The 27,837-nt window shown below is 37.8% G+C and overlaps 1 protein-coding gene across 1 annotated transcript; it reads left to right on the top strand.

The window, feature by feature from the left end:
* The first annotated feature begins 1,387 nt into the window (after nucleotides 1-1,387).
* LOC112629743 (short-chain dehydrogenase/reductase family 16C member 6-like) lies at nucleotides 1,388-27,315 on the top strand. The gene is made up of 6 exons (XM_025393295.1): nucleotides 1,388-1,708; nucleotides 6,278-6,409; nucleotides 13,779-13,899; nucleotides 14,669-14,813; nucleotides 25,546-25,671; nucleotides 27,189-27,315. Exons 1-6 carry the CDS (start codon nucleotides 1,388-1,390, stop codon nucleotides 27,313-27,315), a joined length of 972 nt encoding a protein of 323 aa, XP_025249080.1.
* The last annotated feature ends 522 nt before the right edge of the window (nucleotides 27,316-27,837 follow it).

Genomic DNA, 27,837 nt, shown 5'->3' with positions numbered 1-27,837 from the left:
CTCAAATCCCACTGCTACCTACAAATGGTGCAACCCTCAGCGAGTTATGTCACCATCTAAGCCTCACATTTACCCCACAAGGCTATTCTGAGAATGAAATAAGCACATGGTTCCATTTTAGCACTTAAGTGTTTGCTAATGGGAACGCTTCACAAATTTTTTTTTCTAACTGCCTGGTTGCCACAACTGCCCCAGGACCTACATAGGAACAATTGTCTTTTCTGGTTGGCACTCTCTCTATCAAGGCTCATTTGTACTTTTTTCTTTTATTCCAAAATTGAAAGCTTTCAGTGGTCTAAGGGTGTGGTCTATTAGTTCAGGATTGAAAACAATGTCAAAACTCTTGTCCTCAAAGTGGTCCCAAAGCATAACAATATGTTGCTGAAATTTAGTGATTTTCATAGCAAGCTACTTGAATTTCTTTCAAGATAAATCACCTACCTGGATAACAAACTTTCTCGTACAGAAAAGTTACGAGGGAAGTCTCAATTCTCTCTTCTTCTCCACTCAAAAATCCTGTGGCCCAGAGTGCCTTCTCCATAATACCTGTGTTTTTTAATAGGTGATAAAACACAGCTTCGTTTCATCATTGTAATATACTATATGTTTCTAGGGTTGTGCTTGAAATAGAAAAGTCTATATAAGCTTAGAGAAGACAGTGAATTTTTCATAGCTTAATCTTTTTGATGACTGCAAGCTGGAAATCTCTGAATGAACACTTTAAGTCCCCCAAATTTTTCAAGGATAATACCTTTCAGAATATAGTTAATATTCTCAATAAGTTAACAAGGGGCAACTGTAATACCCTTTCTCCTTGTTCTGTCTTGGAGGCAGCCTTCTAGCTAAAACTCAAATGCAATCCTCCCTGCCCATTTTTCGCAATGTCTTCACTATCCCACTGAAAATCAGACTCCCTGTCACACAACCCTGGGTCCAAGTCCTTTGTGGGATTGTAGTGGCACCACTTAACTGTTCTGCAACCCTGAGAGCACTTAATGTACTTCCAACATCTTAGTTTACTAGTCAAATAATACCGGGCAAGGCAAGGCTCAAAGATTTTATGTCTTTAGCTGTAAAACTGCCCTAGTAATCTGTGACCTACCGAACTACCTATGGGTTAAATGAGATTAGTGTAAGAAAGTGCCCTGTAGGGAAAGGTACTTGTTAACAAAAAAATATTTCCATAATCATTATTTATATAAATTTTAAATTTGACAATTGTGTCAATTGTTGTTAATTTGTATGTTTTGAAGAATGAAAGGTAAATCTCAAAGGTAAATTTCCTTGTGCAAAATGCTCTCTGTGTACTGTAATTGTTGCCGGAGTATCATGGATTTATCAGTTGCCTTTTTCCTTATTCGGACATTCCTTTCTGCAGTCAATCAACATGGATGTGATTGTAGATACCTCCGCAGTTTTGGGAAAATTTCTATATTACTTTTTGGAATCTTTGGTTTACAAGATAATTCCCAAGACGAAAAAGAATGTTGCTGGAGAGATTGTACTTATAACGGGAGCTGGAAGTGGACTTGGGAGGCAATTGGCCATACGTTTTGCCAGACTTGGAGCCATTTTAGTTCTATGGGACATTAATCAAGAAGGCAATACGGAAACGTGTAGACTGGCCAAAGAAAACGGTGGTGAGAAAGTGTTTCCCTATACGTGTGACTGTAGCAACAGACAAGAGGTCTACAGAGTTGCTGATCAGGTAAGCTGACTGGTGTTCTCTGCTTCTATTCCCAAGGAAAATACTGCATCTCATATGCACTTTTACAGATAGAAGTTTGCCATAAATTTCCCTCGAGCTCTCTGTGTGTTTCCTGCTTGACTCTGCATGTCAGAAATCAGACTGTGTAACCTCCAAAAGGGAGAACAGTGTAAACAAGGCAAGTGGGAAACTGAGAAGACTGAGCCCAGAGCTGCCCAGCTGCGTTTTCGGGGGTCTCATTCACCCGCCGGAGGTGGTGGAAAAGAGACCTCCTCCTGGCTTTGCAGCTCATTGGTTGTACAATGTTTAACAAGTTACTGGCCCTTTCTAGGTCCCTGTTTCTTCAACTGTAAAACGAAAGGATTGAACCAAATGATCTTTAAGATGATATCCAGCTTTAACTTAACTTTCTATGTTTTGTGATTTGTGATTCCTCTTTTTTTGTTGTTTGTTTTTGAGACATAGTCTTGCTCTGTTGCCCAGGTTGGAGTGCAGTGGTGCCCATCTCAGCTCGCTGAAGCCTCCATCTCCCCAGTTCACACAATTCTCCTGCCTCAGTAGCTGGGATTACAGGCCCACACCACCATGCCCAGCTAATTTTTATATACTGTTTTTAGTAGAGACTGGTTTTCACCATGTTGGCCAGGCTGGTCTTGAACTCCTGAGCTCAAGTGATCCGCCCACCTTGACTTCCCAAAGTGCTGGGATTACAGGCGTGCACCAGCACACCAGGCCGATGGTTTGTGATTCTAATGCATCATATCCATTATCATCATGTACTGAGGCTATATATGAAGTATACAGTAAAAACAAAACAAAAAAATATAAATATGCATTTAGCATATTTTAGACCAAATTTCCTCTTAGACTTAGCCTGTTGATATTTGTTCTAACTCCACATTAAATATTGACAAATACTCTAAATTGCAGCTACCATCTGCTATGTAGCTAGCAGGTACCCTAACAACAATGGGTCAGCTTTTGAGTAGCATTTCGGCCATGTTACCTCAAGTACGGTGTGGTGAGGCCAGATGCAGATGGAAAGAAAGAAACAGAATCGAGCATTTCCATTTTGTTTTGCTCACTATGCCTGGGGGCGAACACAGCACAGCCTGCAGGACCATGAAGGGGAGCACTGGGGTCACTCATGAAGCAGGGAGTTTGGGCCAGTGGTGGGGGCCTTTATGTGTTTTCCTCAGAAAGGAATGGGCAAGGCAGGGTAAGCATGTTCAGCCCTGGTTAATTGTAATAACTTCAGGGGGCTCTAGGGCATAGAGGCTGCCCCTGGTTGTCTGGTACCTGGCCCTGGTGTGACTGGGGTGGGCATAGAGCAGCCCAGAGTGTGAGGACTCAATAAGGGAAGTGTTTGGATATGTGGACTTAACTGGTTGCTCAGGAAGGGGAACTGATCAGCCTCTAGCCATTGCCTCAAATTGGTCAAGACACACTAGAAAAAAAACAAAAGCCCACTATATCACAAATAGTTACTATTCTAAGCACATTACACACATCACCACTCATTTAATCAACACAATACCACCTTCTTAGGTATACATCATTATCGTCATCCCCACTAACAAATGAGAAAACTGAGGAACAAAATGAATATGTAATTTGCCCAAGATCATAAAACGAATGATTAGCCAAAACCCAGTCAGGTTGAAGCCAAAGTGTGTTCTCTTATCCACTATGCTATGGCCCAAAGCGGTGCAAACACTTTGATAACAGAATATCCAAGGGATTTTCCATCCCTTCGGCAATCAATCTAAGCTCTACATATGAAATTCACTTATTGATCCATTCAAAAAACATTGATTGAATCCTACTCTGTGACACTTAACCTTCTGAAGCACCCTCTTCACCCTTATCCATCATTTTCTATTGCCTTCTTCTTTATTTGGTGGTCCCACAGGATTTTTTCTTTATAATTCATCATGAGCTAATGCAAGTATTGTATTGTAGATCCTTAGGCATATTTTAGTACAAAGCAAGTGGAATCAAAGTTAGTCCTCATTTGTAAAGGGAAAGACACGTGGCTGGAAAAGTTCGTAGACGAATATATCCGGGATGAGCTTGGGAAGCAGTCTAACAGAGCTCCAGTCCCAGTACCACTAACTAGCCAGATCAGGACCCTGGAGAAAGTTTTTTCTTCCAAAGTATCATCCCATATAATCTTCACAAGGAAGCAGGTACTATCATTTTCTCCATTTTACTAGTGATGGAGCAGAGGCAGAGAGAGCTTAAGGAATCATTTTCTCCATTTTACTAGTGATGGAGCAGAGGCAGAGAGAGCTTAAGGAACTTACCCAGGCCTTAGAGCAGACAAGTGAGGGACCCCATCACCTAGGACAGACCCCATGCTGCATCCCCAAAGGGACATCAACAATATGTGCATAATGGAAAGACCCCCTCATAATCCTCTTTCTTTGATCAAAAGTATTGTAATCTCCTGCCCTTTTGCCCCATTGCCAACCCCTAACAAATCTTTCCTTCTTGGTCAACATTTTCTTGCTACTTAGTAGAAACCAGACTAAAAACTTTAACCTAAAATTATCTTTTCACATTAAAATGTTCTTTTCTGCACTCCTATAAATAGAATTTTTCTCAGCCAACTACTTTATATGCTTTTTCTGTATAATTTCAATTATGTAGCAACTTCCAAGAAACCTAAATACTAGGGTTGTACTTCAAGACTTTCAACAAACCACAGGCTTTACCGGATTCCTTGAAATTTGTGGAAAGGTGAATAGCAATAACAGCATTCTGAAAGTGCATAGTCATTAACTTCCCAAAATTAGATTGAGGTAACATTCTCATCTCCAACATAGAACACCAATATATTAATAAATTGCTTTTGTTAAAATAAGCAGGTTCACAATTTATTTTCAAATGTCCAGATCCAATCAATCATTAATATTTATTTGTACGTGTGCATATGTGTGCATGTGCACACACATGAAACTTGCCTGTTACAGCAATAATCATTTTGACTAGAAAGAGCAGTAAATTTGGGGGAAAACAGCTTTTTGTGTGAATTTAAATTGGGTATGAATCACTGTTGCTCTTCTCAAAAGCTATGGGTCTTTTGGCAAGATCTTAATTTCTCAGAGCCTGTTTCCCCATCTGTATACTAGGATAATGATGGCTCCCTAGACTGCCTCTTGGAGTTACAGTGAAAATTAAATCCCATGATCTAGATAAAATTTATCTTGGCCCTGTTGTCCCTAAGGCTCAGGGCTTCTTAAACTGCAGACAGAAGCCACTGGGCTTTTCTTAAGTGTTCAGGAACATATTAAGCTGAAGATTCCACCTCTTTCTTGGGTCTCTGTTTCCACCTCATTGGTCTTGATGAGCACTTGCTCACACTGATTGCTTCACCAAACCAATGGGATGCCTTTCTTTAAAAGTTAGTCTCCTGTGGATGTTTGCCTCTGCCCTGCCTCTCTCCCTAACAGAGGAATCTAATTCCTCAGCCCAGCATCAGCTCAGCAGTATTAACTATTCCTTTCCTAGCTCATTCCAATCTACTACATCAGCAGCAATATTTACCTTATTCTCCAAATCGTGTTATCTGGCAGGCTCAGCTAGCAGTGCATGAACCAGGAATTAGAAAACAAAGTCAGGGCAGGCGGTGCTCCTTGTTTAGAAACAAAGAAACAGATGGTTGTATAAGCTGAGAGATCCAGTTCAGGGGAGGAAAGTCTTAATTGCTGTTTAAACATACTTCATGGTTTGCCATTGGGTCAGCTTTCTCAATGTCACCTACAAAGTCATAATAATGTGAGTCAAAAAGGTGAAGAGAGGAAACCAGTCTCTCAGGTGTTTCCTGAAGCATACTCTTCTCTGAGCAGCGCTTGTGGTATACTGGGGTTTATGCAGGCAGATGAGGTGGGCAACTTAGGAGGGAAGAGTGAAGGAAAATGAATGAGGACTTAAGAGACGTAAGAGCGGCACAGCTGAGGGACTCAAGGCAACATCAGTCACAGAGAGTAATTCGATTCGACAGGGTCTGTTGGATAGAAGAGCACAGAAACATGGAAGTCCATCCGCAGCCGATGAAAGGCATCCATGTTTAGGATGTGTTCATGCCGAAAACTGATCTGGCTTGAGGGAATGAGATATGTCTTGCCTTCCTCCTCAGAGAGGAGTAGGGGAGATGATGCCCACAGAAGCAGGCATCAGACACCCGCTGACGTACTACGGAAAAACCTGTAGGCCATCTGAAGGGAACCGTCCTGAGACATGCAGGGAGGCAGTGTCACTCAGACTCCACTGCCATTAGTGACCCAGGAACGGGCAGTCGTGTAACAGAAATGGGAGGTGAGGAAAATATGCTGCAGGCCGTCTTCACACAAAAAAAATCCAGAATCTGGCTAAATCTGGTTTTTTTTTTTAAGATAATTTGTCATAAAGTTACTTTAAAGCTGAGGAATTTCTACATGCAAGATAAAAATATCTAGCTTCAGAGGAACTATATGAAAAAAATGAGAAAAAAAAATTGCAACTTGGGAAAATAAATGTGAAAATGCAACGCCTCAGTTGAACTAATGCTTGCCTCCCTCTGGCCAGGTCAGGAAAGAAGTTGGTGACGTGACCATCCTCATTAACAATGCTGGTATAGTCACAGGAAAGTTCTTACTCGATACTCCAGATCACATGGTGGAAAAATCCTTTCTTGTAAACGCCATCTCTCATTTCTGGGTAAATCTCTTTCTTTACCATTTTCTTTCGTTGGTGAGTACGAAAATTCCATGCAGTCCTATAAACACTTGTTCGTGCATTTCTCTATAAACATACCATTTGGGGATTTTCCATTGAAAGATGTGGGGTCTCAATCCTTGCAGGGTTTATCTGCTGTGCTTTTCCTGATCTTGTTTTATTCCAAATTATCAGAGTAATTTCCTTCCCTCTACCCTCTGCAGTTCGTTCTCAAGACTTATTAGGCTGTTCAGAAATCTTCCCACCCAAATACAAACTAAGAGTGACAGCAATTATACAAGAGAGATTTAATTTGGCCATGAGTGCAAAAGGAGCTTGTGCAGAGACAGGGGCTATTTTTAGTGTGGTGGTTTATGGGCATGCAGGACTGGGCATTCTAATACAGGAATTAAGATTGGGATGGATCACAATCACCACCATTTATTGAGTACTTGCAGCCATGATGCCTTTTTCATTCTCATTTTACAAATATGGAAACTGAGGCCCAAAGTATTTAAATGAATTCCCCAACCGGTAAATGGTGGCCCATGCTTACAGAAGGAAGAAGTGTGGAGGAGGGAAAAATTACAGAAAGAGAATGAGTGAATTCATGACTCATTCATGAGTGTCTTTCCTGAGGCCTGGAGTGGTTTACACAATGTTGCCCAGTAGGGCTGTCTTTGATGGGGGAAATGCCCTTCATCTGTGCTTCCTACTATGACAGCCTCTAGTCATCTGTGGCTACTGAGCACTGGAAATGTGGTTAATGGGATTGAGGCACTAAACTTTTAACTTTGTATCATATAATCTATTTAAATACATGTTTATTTATTTATTGAGACAGAGTCTCGCTCTTTTGCCCAGGCTGGAGTGCAGTGGCACAATCTCAGCTCACTGCAACTTCTATCTCCTGGGTTCAAGTGATTCTCCTGCCTCAGCCTCCTGAGTAGCTAGGACTACAGGTGCCCACCATCGTCCAGCTAATTTTTGTATTTTTAGAAGAGATGGGGTTTCACCATGTTGACCAGGCTGGTCTCGAACTCCTGACCTCAGGTGATCCGCCTGCCTTGGCCTCCCTAAGTGCTGGGATTACAGCTGTGAGCCACCACACCCAGCCTTAAATGCATATTTAAATAGCCACACATGCTTAGAGGCTACTTCCTTGGTCAGTGCAACTCTAGAAAGTGGGTAGAGGCTAAAGGAGAGAGGAGTTACCAGAGATGTTTCCACTAAGAGGGTTCATACTTGATGCTGCCAGGGGATGAACAGGGATCAGTGGCAAATGGGGCCTGTGGGAGGAAAAGGTGCTGAAACCAGGGTCTTGGGAGACATGGGGAAGTGGGGACAGGTATGGCCCCAGTCCTCTGTGTCTCTGAAAATAGGACCTTGGAATGGGCTTCCTTTACGTGTCACCTGATTCCTCCCTCTTTCCATGCTACTCTTTTATACCACTCTCCATGGAACTCAGAACTATATCCTTGGTCTTCTTCCTTGGTCACCGAAAAGCTAATGGGAACCCCCACTAACCTATTTTAACCAATATTCCTTGAGCACTTACCACAGTGCTTGCCATATAATATACTTCCCAGAAACATTTGTGAAAACCATTGATTTCCTTCCCTGTACTACCCTACCCCAAACATTTCCTTCAGAAAGGGGAAATGTCATCTTACTAAATGGAGCTAGGGTGCATTCATTCCAATCACATCACAAATCTAGAAATCATCCTGATTCCTCCCCTTCCCTCACCCCACATCCTTGGTTGTCCCTGCACGACATGCCCAAGTGCATGTCTCTCCCTTCTGCCGCCAGCCCCTAGATCAAACCATCCTCATCTCTCACCAACAGCTCTCCTCAGGGCCTTCCACCCTCAACACTTTTGCCTTCTAACCCATTTTTATCTGGGAGCAAGGTGATCTTTTCAACAGGTTAATCAAATAATCATCTCACTCCACAGCTGAAAAATATTGAGACTTCCAAATGCACTTAGAATAACATACAGTTGCCTGTCATGGCCTCCCTTATCTGTCCTTCACCTCTCATTCTCTCTACTTTCTGCTAACTTTCTACATGCCAAGTTTCCTGATTAAACTCCAGAGAACATCAAGCTCTTTCTCATCTGAGGGTTTTTGTACAAGCTGTTCTCTCTCCAGCAGGAATATTCTTTCTCCTGACTCACGTAGTAGCCCTTTCTCATTCTTCAGGCTTCATGTAGCCTCTGAACTTGTATCTTTATGTTGTGTGTGTGCTCTGTTGTTTGCCTTGAATCAGCTCTACAGGTGCTCAGAGCTATTCATAAACACACATAAGCCTTCCGGTTGTGTGTCAGCAAGCCTAGAGACAGATGATACTGAGCAACCACTGAAACCAGGAAGTCAACTTCCATCTGAAGATGATGGAAAGACTCTTGATTCATCTCAAGAATTAGAGAACTTTTTAAAATTTTGTTCTACGGCTCTTACTAGCTTATCTATTTCAAGGCTGTGAAACCAAACCCAAGAAATACGTCTCCACCGGGTGCTGCCTGCAGTACTTCTGGGGAGAGATTGTACTGCAGTTCTTCTAGTAAGAGATTTGCTTTTTTATCTTGAGGTCTCTCAAACCTGCCAAGGCTACTGGTTTGCCAGGAAGTGACCTCCCTTACTACCTGTAAGGCTGGCAGGGGACCTATGACCCATAAAGCAGGTATCAGTTCAATTTCCTGAGGAGACAGCTGGTTCAATATATGAACAGCAACCATCATCCCTGAAGAATAGGCTTGTCATACATGATTAAATTAAACTTATTCTTAAATGGGGTACACCTGTGCTCTGGTTGCATTATCAAGCTATTCATTATATCCTGGAAAAAGAAGGCCTGGCTCTTACTGAACAGGTACAAATAGGCACATCACCATGAAAGATGAAGGATCTCAGTAAGTCATTGCAATAGAATCTACCCAACTGCCTTCAGTAGGTTTGTGCAAAAGGGCAATTAATAGCTTTCATATTATCTGTAAAATTAGCTTGATTGCATATGAATGTACAATGATTAGAATAAGTTAAATTTCATTCCACACATTTTTCTAAGCTTAACCTATTGTGAAAACATTTGTCTGAATTTCAAGTACTAAAATTATTATCATCCTTACATTCCTTTGAATCTTCACTTAGTTTATAATCTAAACCAAGATCCCCATAAGATATTTTTCCCTGAATTAAAATAGCATTCAAAAAGTTGAGTTCCGCTTTCCATTAGCTTCCTGAAGAGAGAACTGGAAACACATCAAGAAAGAAAAGGGGCTTGCTCACATGCCCATCAGAAAATAGAACTTTGACCACATGAAATTTCCCTCACTGATGCTGTGACCCAGACTTATACTATTAATTCTGTTCTGCCTGATGCTGGTCAGGGCCTGCTTTCACATAGTCATCTGCTCCTGGACTAAACAGGTTCTGTGGACCTGGCTCAGCCCCAGACGTGACCTTGCAGGGGCCTCCTCACTGTGGCAATGTCAGCCTACACTGGGAAGCCCATTCCAATGAGTCAATCCTTGGCACGGTCCAGGCCACACTGCAACTCTGAGTGTGTCCTTCTGGGCTGTCTTAACAGGCACAGTTTCCAGTTTATAGTACTAGAAGCCTCCAGGAAAGAAGAGGAAGACTAGAAATTACCTACTGATGACAAAACTGAATGGCTCTAGTTAATTCATTTCAATAACCAAAAATACCAAATTAAGAAAATAGAATCTGCTATTGGGATGTAAGACATAATTATTTTATAAGAATTTGGTTACTTATTATAGCAAGAGCACTGACAAATCCTCAGGGTCTTTCTGACTGTCCTGGCAAGTGTGCAGTCTCTGGGTAAATATATTTGTATTAATAAATTCATCCAAGAAAAGGTTGAGTTTCCTTTTGGAGTTGACAATTTTTCCCCACATTTTCTCAGGGCAGGTCCTAAATAGGGTTCAGCTAATTAGGAAATGTGGAGCATACCCAATATACCTCATTTTCTCTAGCGACCCTGCTGTTAATTGCTGTGTTATGAAATCAGGCCAAGGGAACAGACAATGGGTGATTTGGTCACCTAAGAAGTACCAAAGATGACTCTGAATGCAAAAACACCTCTATAGATTTATTTTTCTAAACAAAAACTATGGAATAGCTATAATTGGCTGCCTTAAGAACCAGAGTGACAATAGTTTTGTTTTGATTTTTAAATATACCTAATAGCACATCACAGTACAATTATTAAGGGATTTTAGATCTTTCAGATGCGGCAAATTTTTGGCTATTTGATTTAACAAAAAGTTAATTAGGGCTTAAGTGCTCAGAGTAAGAATATTTTGACAAGATAAGAATCCGTGCTCTCTGGGCAGACTACACAAAGGTCAAAAATAAGCTTCCAATACCTCTTGTTTATAACAGACTGGAATATTCCAAGAGATTTTAAGCTACCAGGTCCATCATCTTTATCATATTTGTTTCTTTTGTTCATTAACTTTAATATGCTCTTATATGTGTGTATGAGCTTAAACACACACAAAAACTGTATCACTATGTACCTATATCATTTTTAGCTTTCAATGATCACTTTAAAACATAAACAACTTTATCATATTAAAAGTTAAGTTGTATATTACATTGAATTTACTATCTCAATTGAAACTTTACAAAAAAACAAGTCAAAGTGGTGCTGAGTGACTCAATACCCTTTCTCTGTGAATTTTAATTTTTTAATTGCATTGGTAACCAAAAATTTCTCATAAATTTACACAACTTAATATTATCCTAAAATATTCAAGCCATTTAAGTTACACTACAGAGCAATACAATCACTGTTGATATTAAAAGCTTGTCAAAGGGACAACATTGAAAACTTATAAAAGGCAATGCAAGTGCAGTAACTAAGAAAAAGCAACTTGCAACACTAAAGTTCAAAAACATCAATCTTTATTTGACAGTAAAGTCATCATTCATTGTAGCTCAATTTAACTGTATGCATATCTGTATTCTTTATAACCAGAAATGTTTTGTGGAAACAAAGATAATCTGTCTGACCCATAAACCAGCGTTGAAAAATTTAGAAAGGGTATTAATTTGGCTTTTCCATGAAAAAAAAAAAAAAAAAAAGTCTTACATAAATGCATTAAAATGAAATCCAGCAAATCTGATGTTTGTTTTCATTACATCCCACATGTGATAAAATCAGAAAATTCTAATTAACAGGATATAGCTGTTTATCAAACAAAATCCTGATAAACAGCATATAGCTGTTTGTCAAACAAATCTGATTTGTTCACAGATTTACTTTGATTAGGAGTAATGTACAAATCTAGATCCATATGTAATTTTCTACTAATCTCTCAGGCACTAAAAACATTTTACAAAAGGTAAAATACATTTTTGGCAACTAATTGCTGACTCAACACTTACTTTACTCCTTTTTCTTTCCTTTAATAATAGATATACATCTAGTGAGCACTAGTTATGGGTCCCTATGAGCAATTCATCTTCTAGAATGTTCTAAAAAAGTGCCCCACTGGTAGATAGGGCTGCAAATTCAAACAGACCTTTGTCATTACCTACTACTTTCCCCTCTAGGAGGGAGAACTTTTCTCAACTGAACACACAAGAAGCTAGCCGCAAATTCAGCCACAGCCAAAAGTAAATACACATACAGAAACATTTGCAAAAAAAAAAAAGTTGATAGAGAAACGCAAACAAAACTGAATTCCTAGGCCAGGTACCGTGGCTCATGCCTGTAATCCCCGCACTTTGGGATGCTGAGGCGAGTGGATCACTTGAGCCCAAGAGTTCAAGACCAGCCTGACCAACATGGCGAAACCCCATTTCTGCAAAAAATACAAAAACAAGCCAGGCATGGTGGTGCGTGCCTGTAATCCCAGCTACTGGGAAGGCTGGGTCATGAGAATGGTTTGAACCTGGGAGGCAGAGGTTGCAGTGAGCTGAGATCACACCACTGCACTTCAGCCTGGGTGACAGAGAGAGACTCTATCTCAAAAACCAAAACTCCTAAAAGTGGCTACATCCCTGTGAACAGGTGACTTCCCACCCTCATCATTTTTTTTTTTTAATTTCACCAGTGTTCAGTTGTATCACAAACTATTGTAGGCCACTGCTTTCTCTCCCTTACTCTGGGGAGTTTCACTGTCCCCAGCCATGGGATTTCTTATAAAGGTAGCACTGACACTCACCTTCAACTCCATTTCTCAGTTTCATTTTCTTGAAAGTTTCATAAACTTTTAGATATCAATAGTGCTGCCACTGCTGGGCCTCTATACCTAGGCTTCCTGTCCTTAAACCTAACTGGGTCTACCAGACAGTCACTGAGATGTTGTCTGGGCCTCTGGCCAGATCTTTCACACCTTTGTGTTGAAAGACAATAACCAGCTCTTGTCATTTCTAACTAGTCTTCAGTCATGACTGATGCGACAAGAATTTAATTTTTGAAAGACAAAAATGTTACAACTATAAGACACGGATGTATAAATTGTCACCTCACTTGGATAGGAAATGTCATAAGAGGCCAATTGTTCACATCTAAGCAGAAACTTGTCAATTAGTTCAGCAGCTCTAGGACAAAGTTACTGAGATAAAGAATATCTCAAGAACAAATGTGTTACTCTTTGATCCAGTGTCTGCTCTCTGTTCTACTGGTCCCTTGTAGGTGAGCACATCTTGGCACTCTTCAAAACTATAAATACCAAATTCTAACAATGTTAACATTGCAATCTCACAGAAACAGATCATGAGCATTGTAAAGGTTAGGTTGAAATCACTGATGAGAGAACCAGTAGAATAACACAACCAATGAGATAATGATATTAGAAACGTGGATTTACACAGTGAATGAGAAAAGGAGTGCTGAAATAAGAATAGATCTAAGATGTGGTAGTGCTTTACTCACCTGGGTGTGTTTAGCTTGCACTGAAATTCACTTTCCTTAAACAATTCCTCCCATTCTGCCAAACCATCAGGGCAAGGGCAAATCTTGTTTAGGGTAAAGCCAGGAAGGTAAATGCAATTAAATTTTAATATGAATTGCTAAAAACTACATGGAAAAGTTCAGCTTACCAGAAAACTAGGTTTTAAGACTTTTAGCCAACCACAAATATAAAATGTTCATTTGATTCAATTAGTATAGTTTACCTCAAAAGAAAAAGAAATCAAATAATATAGATTAGTACATAATAGCCTCTAATCTCATTGAAAACAATGACTATATGGTACCTACTTTTCTACTGCCACAGAATTTAACACATTATGGTGTTAAATAAATATGTGTTAAATTAGTCAATTCATCAAATACTTATGAAGCAAATATAGTAATGAATGAAATATTAACAAAATGCATTTATATCTTCCAGACTTGTAAGGCCTTCCTTCCTGCCATGATTAAAGCTAACCATGGTCACCTGGTTTGTATTTCAAGTATAGCAGGAGTATTTGGTATTAATGGACTATCGGGTGAGTACTTTGTTTCACCATGTGTCACAGAACTCAGAAATTAGGACTCTTCCAAGAGAGATAGAAGCTCTTCCTGCACCAAGGGGAAATCTCTGAAATAGCTGACTCTATTCATAATACCAGCATTCTCTTCTATTTCCAGAAGGAGATATATTCTCTTAAAAAAAAAAAAAAAAAAAAAAAAAAAAAAAAAAAACCAGAATATGCCTATTGGCTTTGGTCTTCTTGGGTTAGGAAACACTGATATGATTTCCATTTTCTGTTGGATATAGCATGTGGAGACATAAGAGTGGAGTGTGGAGATGTAGGAGTGGAGTGTTTGCCCACATAAATTGACTCTGACAGGAATGCTTTGTCCCCAAGGACAAGCCGGAGAAAGGGGAAGGAGATTCCTTTTTTTTTTTTTTTTTTTTTTTTTGAGAGGGAGTTTGGCTCTGTCACCCAGGCTGGAGTACAGAGGCGTGATCTCGGCTCACTGCAAGCTCCACCTCCCAGGTTCATGCCATTCTCCTGCCTCAGCCTCCCGAGTAGCTGGGACTACAGGCGCCCACCACCATGCTCGGCTAATTTTTTGCATTTTTAGTAGAGATGGGGTTTCACCGTGTTAGCCAGGATGGTCTCGATCTCCTGACCTTGCGATCCACCCGCCTCGGCCTCCCATAGTGCTGGGATTACAGGTGTGAGCCACTGGCCCAGGGAGATTCAATTTTTAAATGTAAGAGTTAATTCAAATTTTAAGATAATTTCAATTGTCAAGCTCTATTACTAATAGTTCCTCGCTTTGTTTCAGATTATTCTGCAAGTAAATTTGCAGCCTTTGGCTTTGCTGAATCTCTCTTTTTGGAATTAACTATGGTAAAGAAAACTGAAGTTAAAACCACCATCGTGTGCCCACACTTCATCAACACTGGAATGTTTGAAGGCTGTATAAGCAAGTAAGTGAACTCTTAATCTTTGCTCTTATAATAATCTTCCACTGTATGTCATCGTCTGATGATTTTGAAGTTTTGAAATAAACAAAAGAAACAATGAGAATGACTAATTTAGTAATAGAAAATTTCAATATGTATGATATTTATAAATTTATTCAATTTAAAGACAATAATATAGTTGTGAGGTTTATGATTTAGTAAAACTTTAAACCTAAAGTACTAATCAGTATATTAAAATGTAACAGAGAAATTAATACTGAGAACTTTGAAAATATTTAGCATTGTAGTATTGAGAAGATAATTTTTTCCTAAAGAGAATACAAAGGTATAAATAACCTCAGAAATAAAATATTTGGCAAAATTGATTAATATATGGGGGGAAGTATTGCAGAGTGACATTTTGGTATGAAGGTTAAATTTATCTAGAACAGTCCAAACTAGGATGCAAATATAATATGAGAACTTTTACATAGGGAGCCAGTCAGTGGGTATACTGGAAAGTATAAACTGAATATGAGGACAAGTGTAGTTATTACAATAATTAAAAAAGAGACTGACACAATCCAAATGACATGAATCAGCTGTATTTGTGGGACATGGAGACGGCCAACAGAATGCCTGGCTTAGAGGCAATCAAACTATTTAGAGTCTAGTGAAGCTTTAAAATTAAATAGAAAGTTCCAAAACAAGTGGTCAAGTGTTAACAGAATGTATAGGGGAAAGCTTTCCCCAAAGAGACATCTATTAAGCTGGTCAAAATTAGCAAAGACAATCATTCAAAATTTCTGGAGATTGGCCGGGCGCAGTGGTTCATGCCTGTAATCCCAGCACATTGGGAGGCCAAGGTGGGCAGATAACCTGAGGTCAGGAGTTAGAGGCCAGCCTAGCCAACATGGTGAAACCCTGTCTCTACTAAAAATACAAAATTAGCTGGGTGTGGGAGTGGCGCACGTCTGTAATCCCAGCTATTCGGGGGGCTGAGGCATGAGTATCGCTTTAATCCAGGAGCTGGAGGTTGCAGTGATCCAAGATCACACTACTGCACTCCAGCCTGAGTAACAGAGCAAGACTCTCAAAAAAATAAACAAATAAATAAGTAAATAAATATATAAATAAAATCTCTGGAGATTGATCAAAGGGGATGCAAAAAATCGAGAAGCATTTGTTGAATAAAATCTATGGAAATTCAGTAAGAACACTAAAAGACCACAGCTCTGGGGCTTGGGACAATCCCTCTTGCCTTTTGGGATAATGGTTTCAGCAGACTTGACAACAAAGTAACAGTTCTTTCACTCTTCCTGGGGGTGCAAATGCTATTCTGGGTGGTTTGACAGTCATTGGAACATTGGCAAATCCCATTTTTAACAGCTCCATGCAGGAGAAGGCCTATATTGTGTGAATAACCTCAGCCAGACAGTGCTTGATCATCTTATGAAGGGAAGATCCAGAAAGGGACTCTTGGTGAAGGAGGCAGTTCTTCTTCCCAGAACAGCTCCTTGTTGTGACAGAACTGCTCCACTAAGCTCAGCAGTCAAGTAGCAGGCTCCATCTTCCCCAGATTCCTAAGGCAGGATACTTGTTTTAGGTAGATTTCCCAGGCAATGAGTATTAGCAGATCCCATTATCCCAGGCTCCAGACTGTGGAAGATCCATACAGGGTAGTGGCAATAGCTGGTTGCCAGAATGGTTCCGGTCATCTCCACCTCCAACTCTTACATCCTGATTGATAAGGACAATTTGGGTAAAGTAGTCATGGAAGAGTAAGTTTTATATTACCCTTATCTCCTGCTCCATAGCACAGAGTAACCAGGTGCCAGGTGAATGTGGAAGGCCCTCCTCAAAGACTGGTATCTCTCTGCTTCTGCCATAGGGCCCGACTTCAATTGGGTAAGACCATGAACCAGAATACAAAAAGAACAGGACAACCAGCTAGCAAATTGTGGAGTTTAAGAGGCGAGTGTGATAGTAGAAGCAGACCAGCCAAAGCTTGACTAAGAGACAAACAAAATAGGCAGTAAAAGATTGTCTGGCTAAAACCACAGTCATCTCTGACAGTCAGGAAGATAGTGTGCATGCCCAAGATTATATCCTCTGAGGAATGACACCAAAACTACACACTGACTGTAGAAGAGGGAGATAGACTTCACTGAACTAGTACAGCCAAGTCACTAAATAAATAAACAAGCCAACAACCATAACTAAAAGCCCTGTGGGAGAGTATTATCCAGAGTTTCTAAAATATATTATCTGTAATGTCTACTTTTTAACAAAAAATTATGAGCTATTCAAAGAAACAGGAAGGTATGACTTAGAAGCATAAACATAGAAGCAAAAACATAGGTAACATAGAAGCAAAAACATAGATAACAGAAATTGCTTTTAAGGGAGCTCAGATGTTGGACTCAGGAAAGATACCTTAGAAAGCTATTATAAATACATTCAAAGATCTAAAAGGATCTTTGTTTGAAAAATGAAAAAAGGTATTATGACAATGTCTCATCAAATTTCAACAGATTGAAAGTATAAAGAAAAACAAATGTAAACTTAGAAGTGAAAAAGATATGATGACAATGTCTCAACAAATTTCAATAAATAGTAAACAGAAAAAAACAAATGTAAATTTAGAAGCAGAAAAGAAAAATAACTGAAAAGAAAGATTCACAAGAGCAGTTCAAGAGTAGATTTGAGTTGGCTGAAAAAAGAATGAGTAAACTTGAAGATATATGGATACAGCTTATGTAATCAGAAGAAAAGAGAGAAAATAAAATGAAGAAAAAAATAGCTTCAGAGAAATCTGGGACACTGTTAAACAAATAAATACATACGTGAAGAGAGTAACATTAAAAGAATATACAGAGATGCTGGGCGTGATGGCTCACTCCTGTAATCCCAGCACTTTCAGAAGCTAAGGCTCACTTGAGCTCAGGGGTTTGAGACCAGCCTTGCAAACATGGTGAAATCCCATCTCTACTAAAAGTACAAAAAAAAAATTAGCTTGGCATGATGGCATGCACCTGTAGTCCCAGCTACTTAGGAAGCTGAAGCAGGAGAATCACTTGAACCTGGGAGGTGGACGTTGCAGTGAGCCAAGATCAAGCCGGTACACTCCAGCCCGGGCAACAGAGCAAGACTCTATCAAAGAAAAAAAAAAAAGAATATACAGAGAAAGGAGCAGAAAAAATATTCAAAGAAGCAAGGGCTAAAAACTTCCTAAAGTTGATGAAAAACATTAATTTACATATTTAAGAAACTCAGTGAACTCCAAGTAGGGTAGACACAAAGGGTTCCACACCCAGACATATCATAGTCAAAATGTTAACAGATGCAAGCAAACCTATATCTTGAAACTAGCAAAAGGAAAAAAAAAATGTCTCATCATATACAAAGGAACCCAAATGTGATTAATGACTGACACCTCAACAGAAATAATGAAAGCGAAGAGGCAGTGTGATAACATATTCAAAGTACTGGGGGGAAAATTACGCACCAAGAATCCTATATCCAGCAAAAGTCTCTTTCAAAAGTGAAAGCAAAAGGAAGGCAAACTGAAGCAGAGAATTTATTGCTTAGCATACCGCCTCACAAGCAGTATTAATGGAAATTCTTTAGAATAAAAACAAGTGACTCCTGAGAGTAATCTGAATCCACATGAAATAAAGTGACAGTAAAGATGACAAAGTAGGTAATTTTTAAAAGACAGTTCAAATGCCTATTTCTTTTCCTTTCTTCTCTTCATTGATTATAAATACAATTGTATAAATAAAATGCACATAATAGTTTTATTTGGTCTACCACATATAGAAATGTAGTATTTTTGACAATAACAGTACAAAGGACATGAGTGGGGACAAAATTATATTGAAGTACATAAATGACACCAGATGGTAACTCAAATCCACAGGAAGAGATGACGAGAACCAGAAATGAAGGAGGTTGATATGACAAAATCCATAAATATATACTTGTTCTCCTTCATTCTCTCAGCTTCTTTAAAATGTAAAACTTACAAAGTAATAACTACAATAATGTGTTTATAACACATATAGACATAATATGTATAACAACAATAGCACAAAAGTGGGAGAGGCATTACAGCTATATAGGAGTAAAGTTCCTATATCTCACTGGAATTAAGAGAGTATAAATCTGAAATTGGTTCTGACAGGTAAAGATGCATATTATATGCCCTAGGGAAAAAAACGTAATTTTAAAAATTCTCGGCTGGACACAATGGCTCACGCCTGCAATCCTAACACATTGGGAGACTGAGGCAAGCGGATTGCTTGAGCCCAGGAGTTGAGACCAGCCTGGGCAACATGGTAAGACTTTGTCTCTAATACATATTTATTAGGCGTGGTGCTGCATGCCTGTAGTCCCAGCTACTCAGGAGGCTGAAGTGAGAAAATGGCTTCAGTCCTGGAGGTCCAGGGTGCAATGAACAGTGATTGTGCCACTATACACCAGCCTGAGCAACAGAACGAAACTCCATCTCAGAAAAGAATTATTAAAGGATGATCCTGTGATCAAAGGGCATAGAGAATTATAAACTAAGTATGCTTAATAGACATCTATAGAATGCTCCACCAAACAACAGCAGAATGCACATTCTTCTCAAGCACACATAACACATTCTCTGGGATAGACTATATGCTGAGCCATAAAACAGCCATCAATAAATTTCAAAGGAATGAAATCATACAAAGTATGTTCTCCAGACGAAATGAAATTAGAAATGAAAAACAGAAGAAAATTTGAGAAATTTACAAATACGTGGAAATGTGACATAGAACTTACATAATATGACTAAAGCAGTGCTTAGGGAAAATTTTATTTTAAAATATAAAACATCTTAAATAAACAAACTAATCTTCCACCTAAAGAAGCTATAAAAAAGAGCACACTAAATTCAAATCAAGCATAAGTAATAATTGTAGCAGAAATAAATGAAATAGAGAGTGGAAAACTAGAGAAAAATCAATGAAACCAACAACCTTAATGATCAACAAAATTAACAAAACTTTAATTAGACTGACCAAGAAAGAAAAAACAGAGAAGTCTCAAACCTCTAAAATCAGGAATAAAAACAAAGACCTCACTACTGGTAACATTGCAGAAAGGAAAAGGACCATAAGGAAATACTACAAAAAATTAGGTGCCAAGAAACTAGATAACTTAGATGAAATGGAATAATTTCTAGAGAGACACAAGCTAACAAAACTGACTCATGAAGGAAAAAACATTTGAATAGACTTAAAGATATTAAATTAGTAATCTAAAAAAAAAATTCCCACAAGAAAAATCCCAGATCCAGAGGGCTTCATGGGAAATTCTATAAAACTTTTTAAGAAAAATAGCCACCAATATTTCAAAAACCTCCAAAAAAATACAAAAGGACTGACCACTTCCCAACTCACTCTATGAGGGCAGGATGACCTTGATACTAAAACTACACAGAGACATCACAAGAAAATAAAACCAAAGATCAATACCTGTTATGAACATAAACACGAAAATCCTCAATAAAATACCAGTAAATTGAATCCAGCAACCTATCGCATTAATACATCATGATTAAATAGGATTTATCCTGGGAATGTAAGATTGGGTTAATATTTAAAGAGAATTTAATACAGTATATCATATCAGTAGAACAAAGAACAAAAGCTGCATGATCATGTCAAAACACACAGAAAAAGCATTAGATAAAATCTAGCATGCTTTCAAGATAAAAACACTAAGAAAGTAGAAATAAAAGGGAACTTCCATGACTTGATAAGCGGCATCTATGAAAAAGCCACAGCTAACATCATGTTTAATGCTGAAAGATTGGATGCTTTCCCCCCAAGATCAAGAACAAGACAAGGCTATCCAAATTCACCACTCTGATTTAACTACTGTTCAATAGAACATTTAGACAAAATATAAAATAAAAGATATTTGGATTGGAAAAAAGGAGCAAAACTATCTTTATTCTCAGATGACATGATCTTGTATATAGAAAATCCTGAAGAATACATATGCAAACACACACACACACACACACACACACAAAATTACATCTACAAAATGAATTCAGCAAAGGATCAATATTCAAAATCAACGTACTAAACTCATTTGTATTTCCATACATCTGAAATGAATAATCCAAAAATGAAATTAGTAAAACAAGTCAATTTAACAACAGCATCAAAAATAATAAAATACTTAGGAATAATTTAATGAAAAAAGCACAAAATTTATCCTATGAAAATTACAAAACATCTTCAACGGAGATTAAAGAAGACTTAAATAAAAATAAATCCTATGTTCACAGATTGGAAGACTTAATATTATTAAAACACAATATTCCCCAAACTGATCTACAGATTGAATGCAATTCCTATCAAAATTCTAGCTGCCTTTCTTGCATGCATTGACAAGTGGATTCTAAAATTTATGTGGAAATGCAAGGTACTCAGAAAGCCAAAGCCATCTTGAAAAAGAATAAGAAAATTGGATGGAATCACACTTCCCTATTTCAAAACTTACTATAAAACTATACTAATCAAGACAGTGTCAAACTTTCTTAAGAATAGACATGTATAGATCAATAGAATAGAACCAATAGTCCAGAAATAAGCTCTTACATTTTTGCTCAACTGCTTTTCAACAAGGGTGTCAAGACAATTCAATGGAGAAATAATACCCTTTTTAACAAATACTGCTGGGACAACTTGATAGCCATATGCAAAATAATGAAGTTGAACGTCAACCCCTACATCATATACAAAAATTAACTCAAAATAAATCAAAAAGCTAGGAGTAATAGATAAAATCATAAAACTCTTAAAGAAAAATGATGTAAATTTCCATGACCTTGAATTAAGCAATGGTTTGTTAGCTATGACATCAAAATACAAGCAACAACAGAAGATAAATAAACTGGATTCATCAAAATTAAGTACTCTTATGCTTCAAGGAACATCGATAAAGTAAAAATACAGCTCAAAGAATGAGAAAAGATTTTTGCAAATCTTAGAGCTAACAAGGGACTTGTGTCCAGAATATATAAATAATTCTTAATGACTCAACAATTTTTAAAAGCCCAACTTTTAAGAATGGCAAAAGATCTGAACAGATATTTCTTCAAAAAAAGATGGCCAGGCACAGTGGCTAATGCCTCTAATCCCACTTTGGGAAGCTTACATAGGTGGATCACCTGAGGTCAGGAGTTCGAGACTAGCCTGGCCTACATAGTGAAACCCCATCTGTACTAAAAATAAAAAAATCAGCCAGGTGTGGTGATGCATGCCTGTAATCCCAGCTACTCAGGAGGCTGGGGCATAAGAATCACTTGAACCTGGGAGGAGGAGGTTGCAATGAGCCAAGATTGTGCCACTGCACTCCAGTCTGGGCTACAGAGTGAGAATCCATTAAAAAAAATATATATATATATATATAAGTGGTTGATGGTCAATGTGTACATAAAATGATATTCACCATCATCAATCATCAGGGAAATGCAAATCAAAAGCACAATGAGAAAGTACTTCAAACACCCTAAGATGGCTAAACTCAAATAGACAGACAATAACAAGTGTTGATGAGAATGTGGAGAAACTGGAATCCTCATACATTGCTGACGGAATTATAAAATGGTTCAGCCACATTGGAAAACAGTTTGACAGTTCTTCAAAAAGGCAAACAATAAGTTACCATATTTGAACTCCTAGCCATATACCTAAGATAAATGAAAATGAAATATTTTATACAAATGTTCATAGCAGCAATATCCAAATTGTGAAAACAACCCAAATGTTCATCAAGTGATGAATGAATGAACAAAATGTGGTATATTGATACAACTAAATATTATTCAACCATAAAAAGCAATGAAATTGATACATGCTACCAGGTAAATGTACCTTGATAATGTTATTTTAAGTAGAAGAAGCCAGACACAAAAAACCACATACTGTATGATTCCATTTATATGAAATAGCCAGAATAGGCAAATCTACAAAGACAGAAAATAGACTATTGATTGCCAGGGACTGAAGGAAAGGACAAGGAGAAAATGACTGCTAATGTGTATGAAGTTTTTTGGGGGAGTGATGAAAATATTCTAGAATTAGATAGTGATGAACGATTTTCTGAATATACTAAAAATCACCACATTTTATGCTTTAAGACAGTGAATTTTATGGTATATGAATTATTTCTCAATAAAGCTGTTATTTAAAAACAATGAATAACTTCACATTAACTTGGAAGGCACAATAAAAAAGACAGACAATAACAGTGTTGTGAGGATATGGACAAATTGGAACCCTTGCACATTGCTTGGTGGTATTGTAAATTGGTGCAACTGTTTTGGAAAATACTTTAACAGTTCCTCAAAATGTTAAACACAGAATTAACACATGGCCTAGCAATTCCACTCCTAGGTATATGTCCAAGAGAAATGAAAACACATGTCCCCACAAAAAACTTGTACACAAATGTTTATGCAGCATTATTCATAACAGCTAAAAGGTAAAAACAATCCAAATATCCATCAACTGATGAATGGTTAACCAAAGTGTGTCATATTTGTGTGACAGAATATATGTGATGCAATAATTCAACAAAAATTAACAAAAGCATTCTGTGAAAAGTGTTTAATTATATGGAGTTTATAACAAAAAGTAATGTATATTTTATTAGTAGTAGTAAATCATGTACTATACATGTTTTATATCAGCAGCATTGATAATAAACCTATGTATATACACATATGTAGTCATAGCTAATGTAAGTATACTCTACATGTGTTTTTAAGCTATTTAGTTTGTTTCTAACGTTACTATTAAAACAATATTAGTAAGAATTGTTAATATGTGACTAAGTCTTATTAAAAACTAGAGTGTTAAGATCACAGAAAGATGACCAGCCAGGATAAGGGGGCATGGTAGCCAGAGAAGTCAGTGACGTTAAGTGATAACTTTTATAAAATTGTTGTCCTTAGATAAACAAACTAAAAAAGAACTCTCCAAAAAGAAAGACTCACAATCCTAAAATGGTAGAGAATTAAACAATGATCTGTAGATTCTATTTTTAAATAAGCATTAGAGCCCTTTAGGCTATAGTTCTGGAAAACTTTTAGGAGAATAAAATATAAAGACTAACTGTCAACATTCAATTGTGGAAAATTGATCAGATTCCCAAAATCAGCTGAAATAAACAGAATTTTTGAGGGGAGTGTGGTTCAACTAATTAAGCAGAAATAGATGTTTGTAAAATCAATAGTTGAAATGGATCAGAATGTAAATAAATATCACGTAAGTTATTACTTTGACATTTTATACTTTTAAATTATTCTGCTTAATGTTGTAACTGACCTATCTAAACTGATACATCACACATGTTCAAGAGATTTTTTTTTTTTTTTTTTGTTAAAATAATTTTTTTTATTTTTTTTTTTTTTTTTTTTTTTTTTTTTTTGAGATTGAGTCTTGCTCTGTCACCCAGCCTGGAGTGCAGTGAGGCAATCTCTGCTCACTGCAACCTCCACCTCCTGGGTTCAAGTGATTCTCCTGCCTCAGCCTTCCAAGTAGCTGGGATTACAGGTATGGGCCACCACACCCAGTTAATTTTTGTATTTTTCATAGAGATGAGGTTTCACCATGTTGGCCAGGCTGGTCTTGAACTCCTGACCTCAGGTGATCCATCCGCCTTAGCCTCACGCTCCCAAGTGCTGGGATTAGCAATTGGGCCACGACTTGCTGTAATTTTGCTTCTTAATAGTATACACCTATGGGATGTTTGGGAGGAACAGAGAGGGAAGAAAGAAGCGAAAAATCTAAAAGCTAATCCCAGTGCTTTGGGAGACTAAGGCAAGCAGATCATGAGGTCAGGAGATCGAGACCACCCTGTATAATACGGTGAAACCCTGTCTCTACTAAAAATACAAAAAAAAAAAATTAGCCGGGCATGGTGGCAGGCGCCTGTCTCAGTTACTCAAGAGGCTGAGGCAGGAGAATGGCGTGAACCCGGGAGGCGGAGATTGCAGTGAGCTGAGATTGTGTCACTGCACTCCAGCCTGGGTGACAGAGTGAGACTCCTTTCAAAAAAAAAAAAAAAAAATCTAAAAGCAATCACTTCCATGTTTAGACCATCACACACCAGAAAATCAACAAAAGCAGAAAGTTTACTGCAGGAAATTAAATATATTGGCATTAGTCCTATTACTGATCATAAGAGAAAACACAAGGCAATTCCTAAGATTTGCATTTTGTTTGACTAGTTTTTCTGTTTGTTTGTTTTTGTTTTATTATTATTATTATTGTTGTTATTATTATTATTATTATTTTTAGATGGAGTCTCACCCTATTGCCCAGGCTGGAGTGCAGGAGCACAATTTCGGCTCACTGCAAACTCTGCCTCCCAGGTTCAAGAGATTCTCCTGCCTCAGGCTCCAGAGTAGCTAGGATTACAGGCGCCCACCACCACACCCGGCTAATCTTTGTACTTTTAGTGGAGATGCCGTTTCTCCATGTTGGCCAGACTGGTCTAGAACTCCTGACCTCAGGTGATCCAGCCACCTCAGCCTCCCAAAGTGCTGGGATTACAGGTGTGAGCCACTACACCTGGCCTTTGTTTGACTGTTTACAGCTGTATGTTATAGTTCCATATCTGAAATTTCATAATCAATGCCCTATGATAACAGCAAAAAATACCAGTCTGATAATATCACTATTTGTTATTGTTATTCCAGGTATCCGTTTCTGTTACCAATGCTGGAGCAGGAGTATGTGGCCAAAAAAATTGTAAATGCTATTTTAGAGGAACAAGTTTATTTAATGATACCCAAATTTGTATATATCACATTGATTCTTAAACAGTAAGTTAATAATGATCTCACTATCATTCTGGTTATTGTGAAAAAATTGTCCAATCACTGCTACCTCTTTTGCATATGAAGCTACTTTATATATTTATTTAATGGTAAGAGGAAGAACCTTAATAGTGCAAAAACAACTTATCGGATTATTGCTGTGTCTTGGTTGCTTCAGACACTGACTAAATTTAACAATTATTTAGGTCTTGCAAAACACACATTTTTTGTTTCAACACAAACAAGTAACAAATTATTTAGGGTTTTTTGTTTGTTTTTTATGTTTTTGGTTTTGGTCAACTATTCAGTTTGATTAGTGTAGAGCTCTACTTTGAAAACAAGGGACAACAAACCACAAGTATGTTGCCAGAAAAATATTAAGGGCATTTTACAATTTCTTCATTTTATTTTGCGAAATAGCTCCGGCAACTTCATGCAAGGCCCATGCTATGAGTTCCAGGTATTTGTTAATGGATTCCACCCAGGTCCACATTTAGCATTTATGTGGTGACATGCTAGCTACTGTGCTGATAGCTTTGCATGAGTTTTATCAATTTAGGAAATCTGAGGTTTAAAGACAGTAATTTTTGCAGGGTTAAACAACTAATAATATGTGCGCAACTAAGTTTCAAACTGAAGTTTCCAATTTGATTACAGAGCTTAAGGTCTTACCCTCAAGAAATACTTCTCCTTTGCTGTAAGTAGTAGCAGAGTAGAAAGCACAAGCAGAGATTCACTATTACAAAATTATGTTACTGATAAATACAGTACTTTCTTTACTATTTATATCTATTCAACATATTTCCTATTTATCCTTAGCTGACCTGATTGCTTAGCTAAGTCAAAGTCCCACATTGTACATTCCATCACATCTGTCCCTAGTTTTTGGCACACTCATCACACCCGTAGTTACTTGCTACCTTGCATGATCCCTAAGAACAGAAAATATTGTCTGAATTGTTTCCTGCTCCTGGCTTCAGCCTAGGACAATACCTAATGTGTAATTAGCATGCCATAAATATTTGCCACATCAAGCTGAATTGAGCATAACTGAGCTGAAGATACAGCCTCTATCCTCAAGGAACTAAAATAATGGTTCTTCATCTTGGGTGCACATTGTAATCACCCAGGGAACATTTAAAACTACAGATTCCTGGGCCCTACCCTCCAGAGATTCTGCTTAAATGGTCCAGTATTTTTCTAGTTTTTGCTACCTTTTTTTAGTCTAGTAAATAAGGATATATGTACTCTTTCCACAGAACTCAGGGGTGTGATACAGGGATAAATTGCGGCCTGAGCAATGGGGCTTTTCAAGGCTCTAGTGATTCCAAGGTGTAGCCAGGGTCAAGAGCCATTGGCCTTGAGGATGGTGATGGTACTTGGGGGTGACACAGCACTTTTCTCTTCCATCCTTCCATTAAGTGACACTTTGAACTTTGTATAATTTGCAGTTACTCTTTGCAAAGTAGTTTATTTGACTCCTCTCAAAGGATCATAATTTTTTTTCTCTGCTTTTCTTCTAGAATAATATCTCCAAAAATGTTGATAGCCCTTGGTGAGTACCTTGGAGTGGACACTTGCATGGTTTCTTTCAAAGGGAGAAAGAAAGCAAATGAACTTCAGACTGAAACTGAAGGGAAACGCCAATAGCTCAAGCTTCAAACATGGGAATCAAAGTGTTACAAGGATGAATTATTCGTAATTCCTCCTAATGCTTAAAGGATTGCAGTCTACCAAGGATTACTAAAGCTTTCAAAAGTGTCAGTTGTGTTTCCTGGACATAGTTTACACACCAATTATTTTTCTAAGCATTCAAGTTCTCTATCCAGTTTTTCTGATCATTTTTTAGCTTTATAAATGAGGACATTACAGTCTTTTCAATGGACTTTGAACATAATATGTTTATAAAACCATATTAATGTAAGTTGACCCTAGTTTAATTTTAAAATAGATAATATATAATACCTTTGGAAGAGAGATAATTATAAATAATGACCTGATAAGTCAGTTTTTTAATTTTGACAATTTTTCAACATCAGCTTTAAAGATACATATTAGTTTCATAATTAAGGAAAACAATGTTTGCCTCACAAAGTAAAGGCATATTTGTGTTGCCTTTTCATTCCTAGTAGAATTAGATGTTCATCTCAAGGCTCTTAGTGGGATTGAACC

Source organism: Theropithecus gelada, chromosome 8 (assembly GCF_003255815.1).
Source record: "Theropithecus gelada isolate Dixy chromosome 8, Tgel_1.0, whole genome shotgun sequence".
NCBI classification, from domain to species: Eukaryota; Metazoa; Chordata; class Mammalia; order Primates; family Cercopithecidae; genus Theropithecus; species Theropithecus gelada.
Note: the sequence above shows the minus strand (reverse complement) of the source record. Positions and strands in the feature narration are given on the sequence as shown.

Bases quoted from the DNA above. Each gene is read 5' to 3' on its own strand.
- LOC112629743 (XM_025393295.1), top strand. From the start codon at position 1,388: ATGGATGTGATTGTAGATACCTCCGCAGTTTTGGGAAAATTTCTATAT. The intron at 1,709-6,277 runs GTAAGCTGACTG...CCCTCTGGCCAG, and splicing joins TCTACAGAGTTGCTGATCAG to GTCAGGAAAGAAGTTGGTGA. The intron at 25,672-27,188 runs GTAAGTTAATAA...CTTTTCTTCTAG, and splicing joins ATCACATTGATTCTTAAACA to AATAATATCTCCAAAAATGT.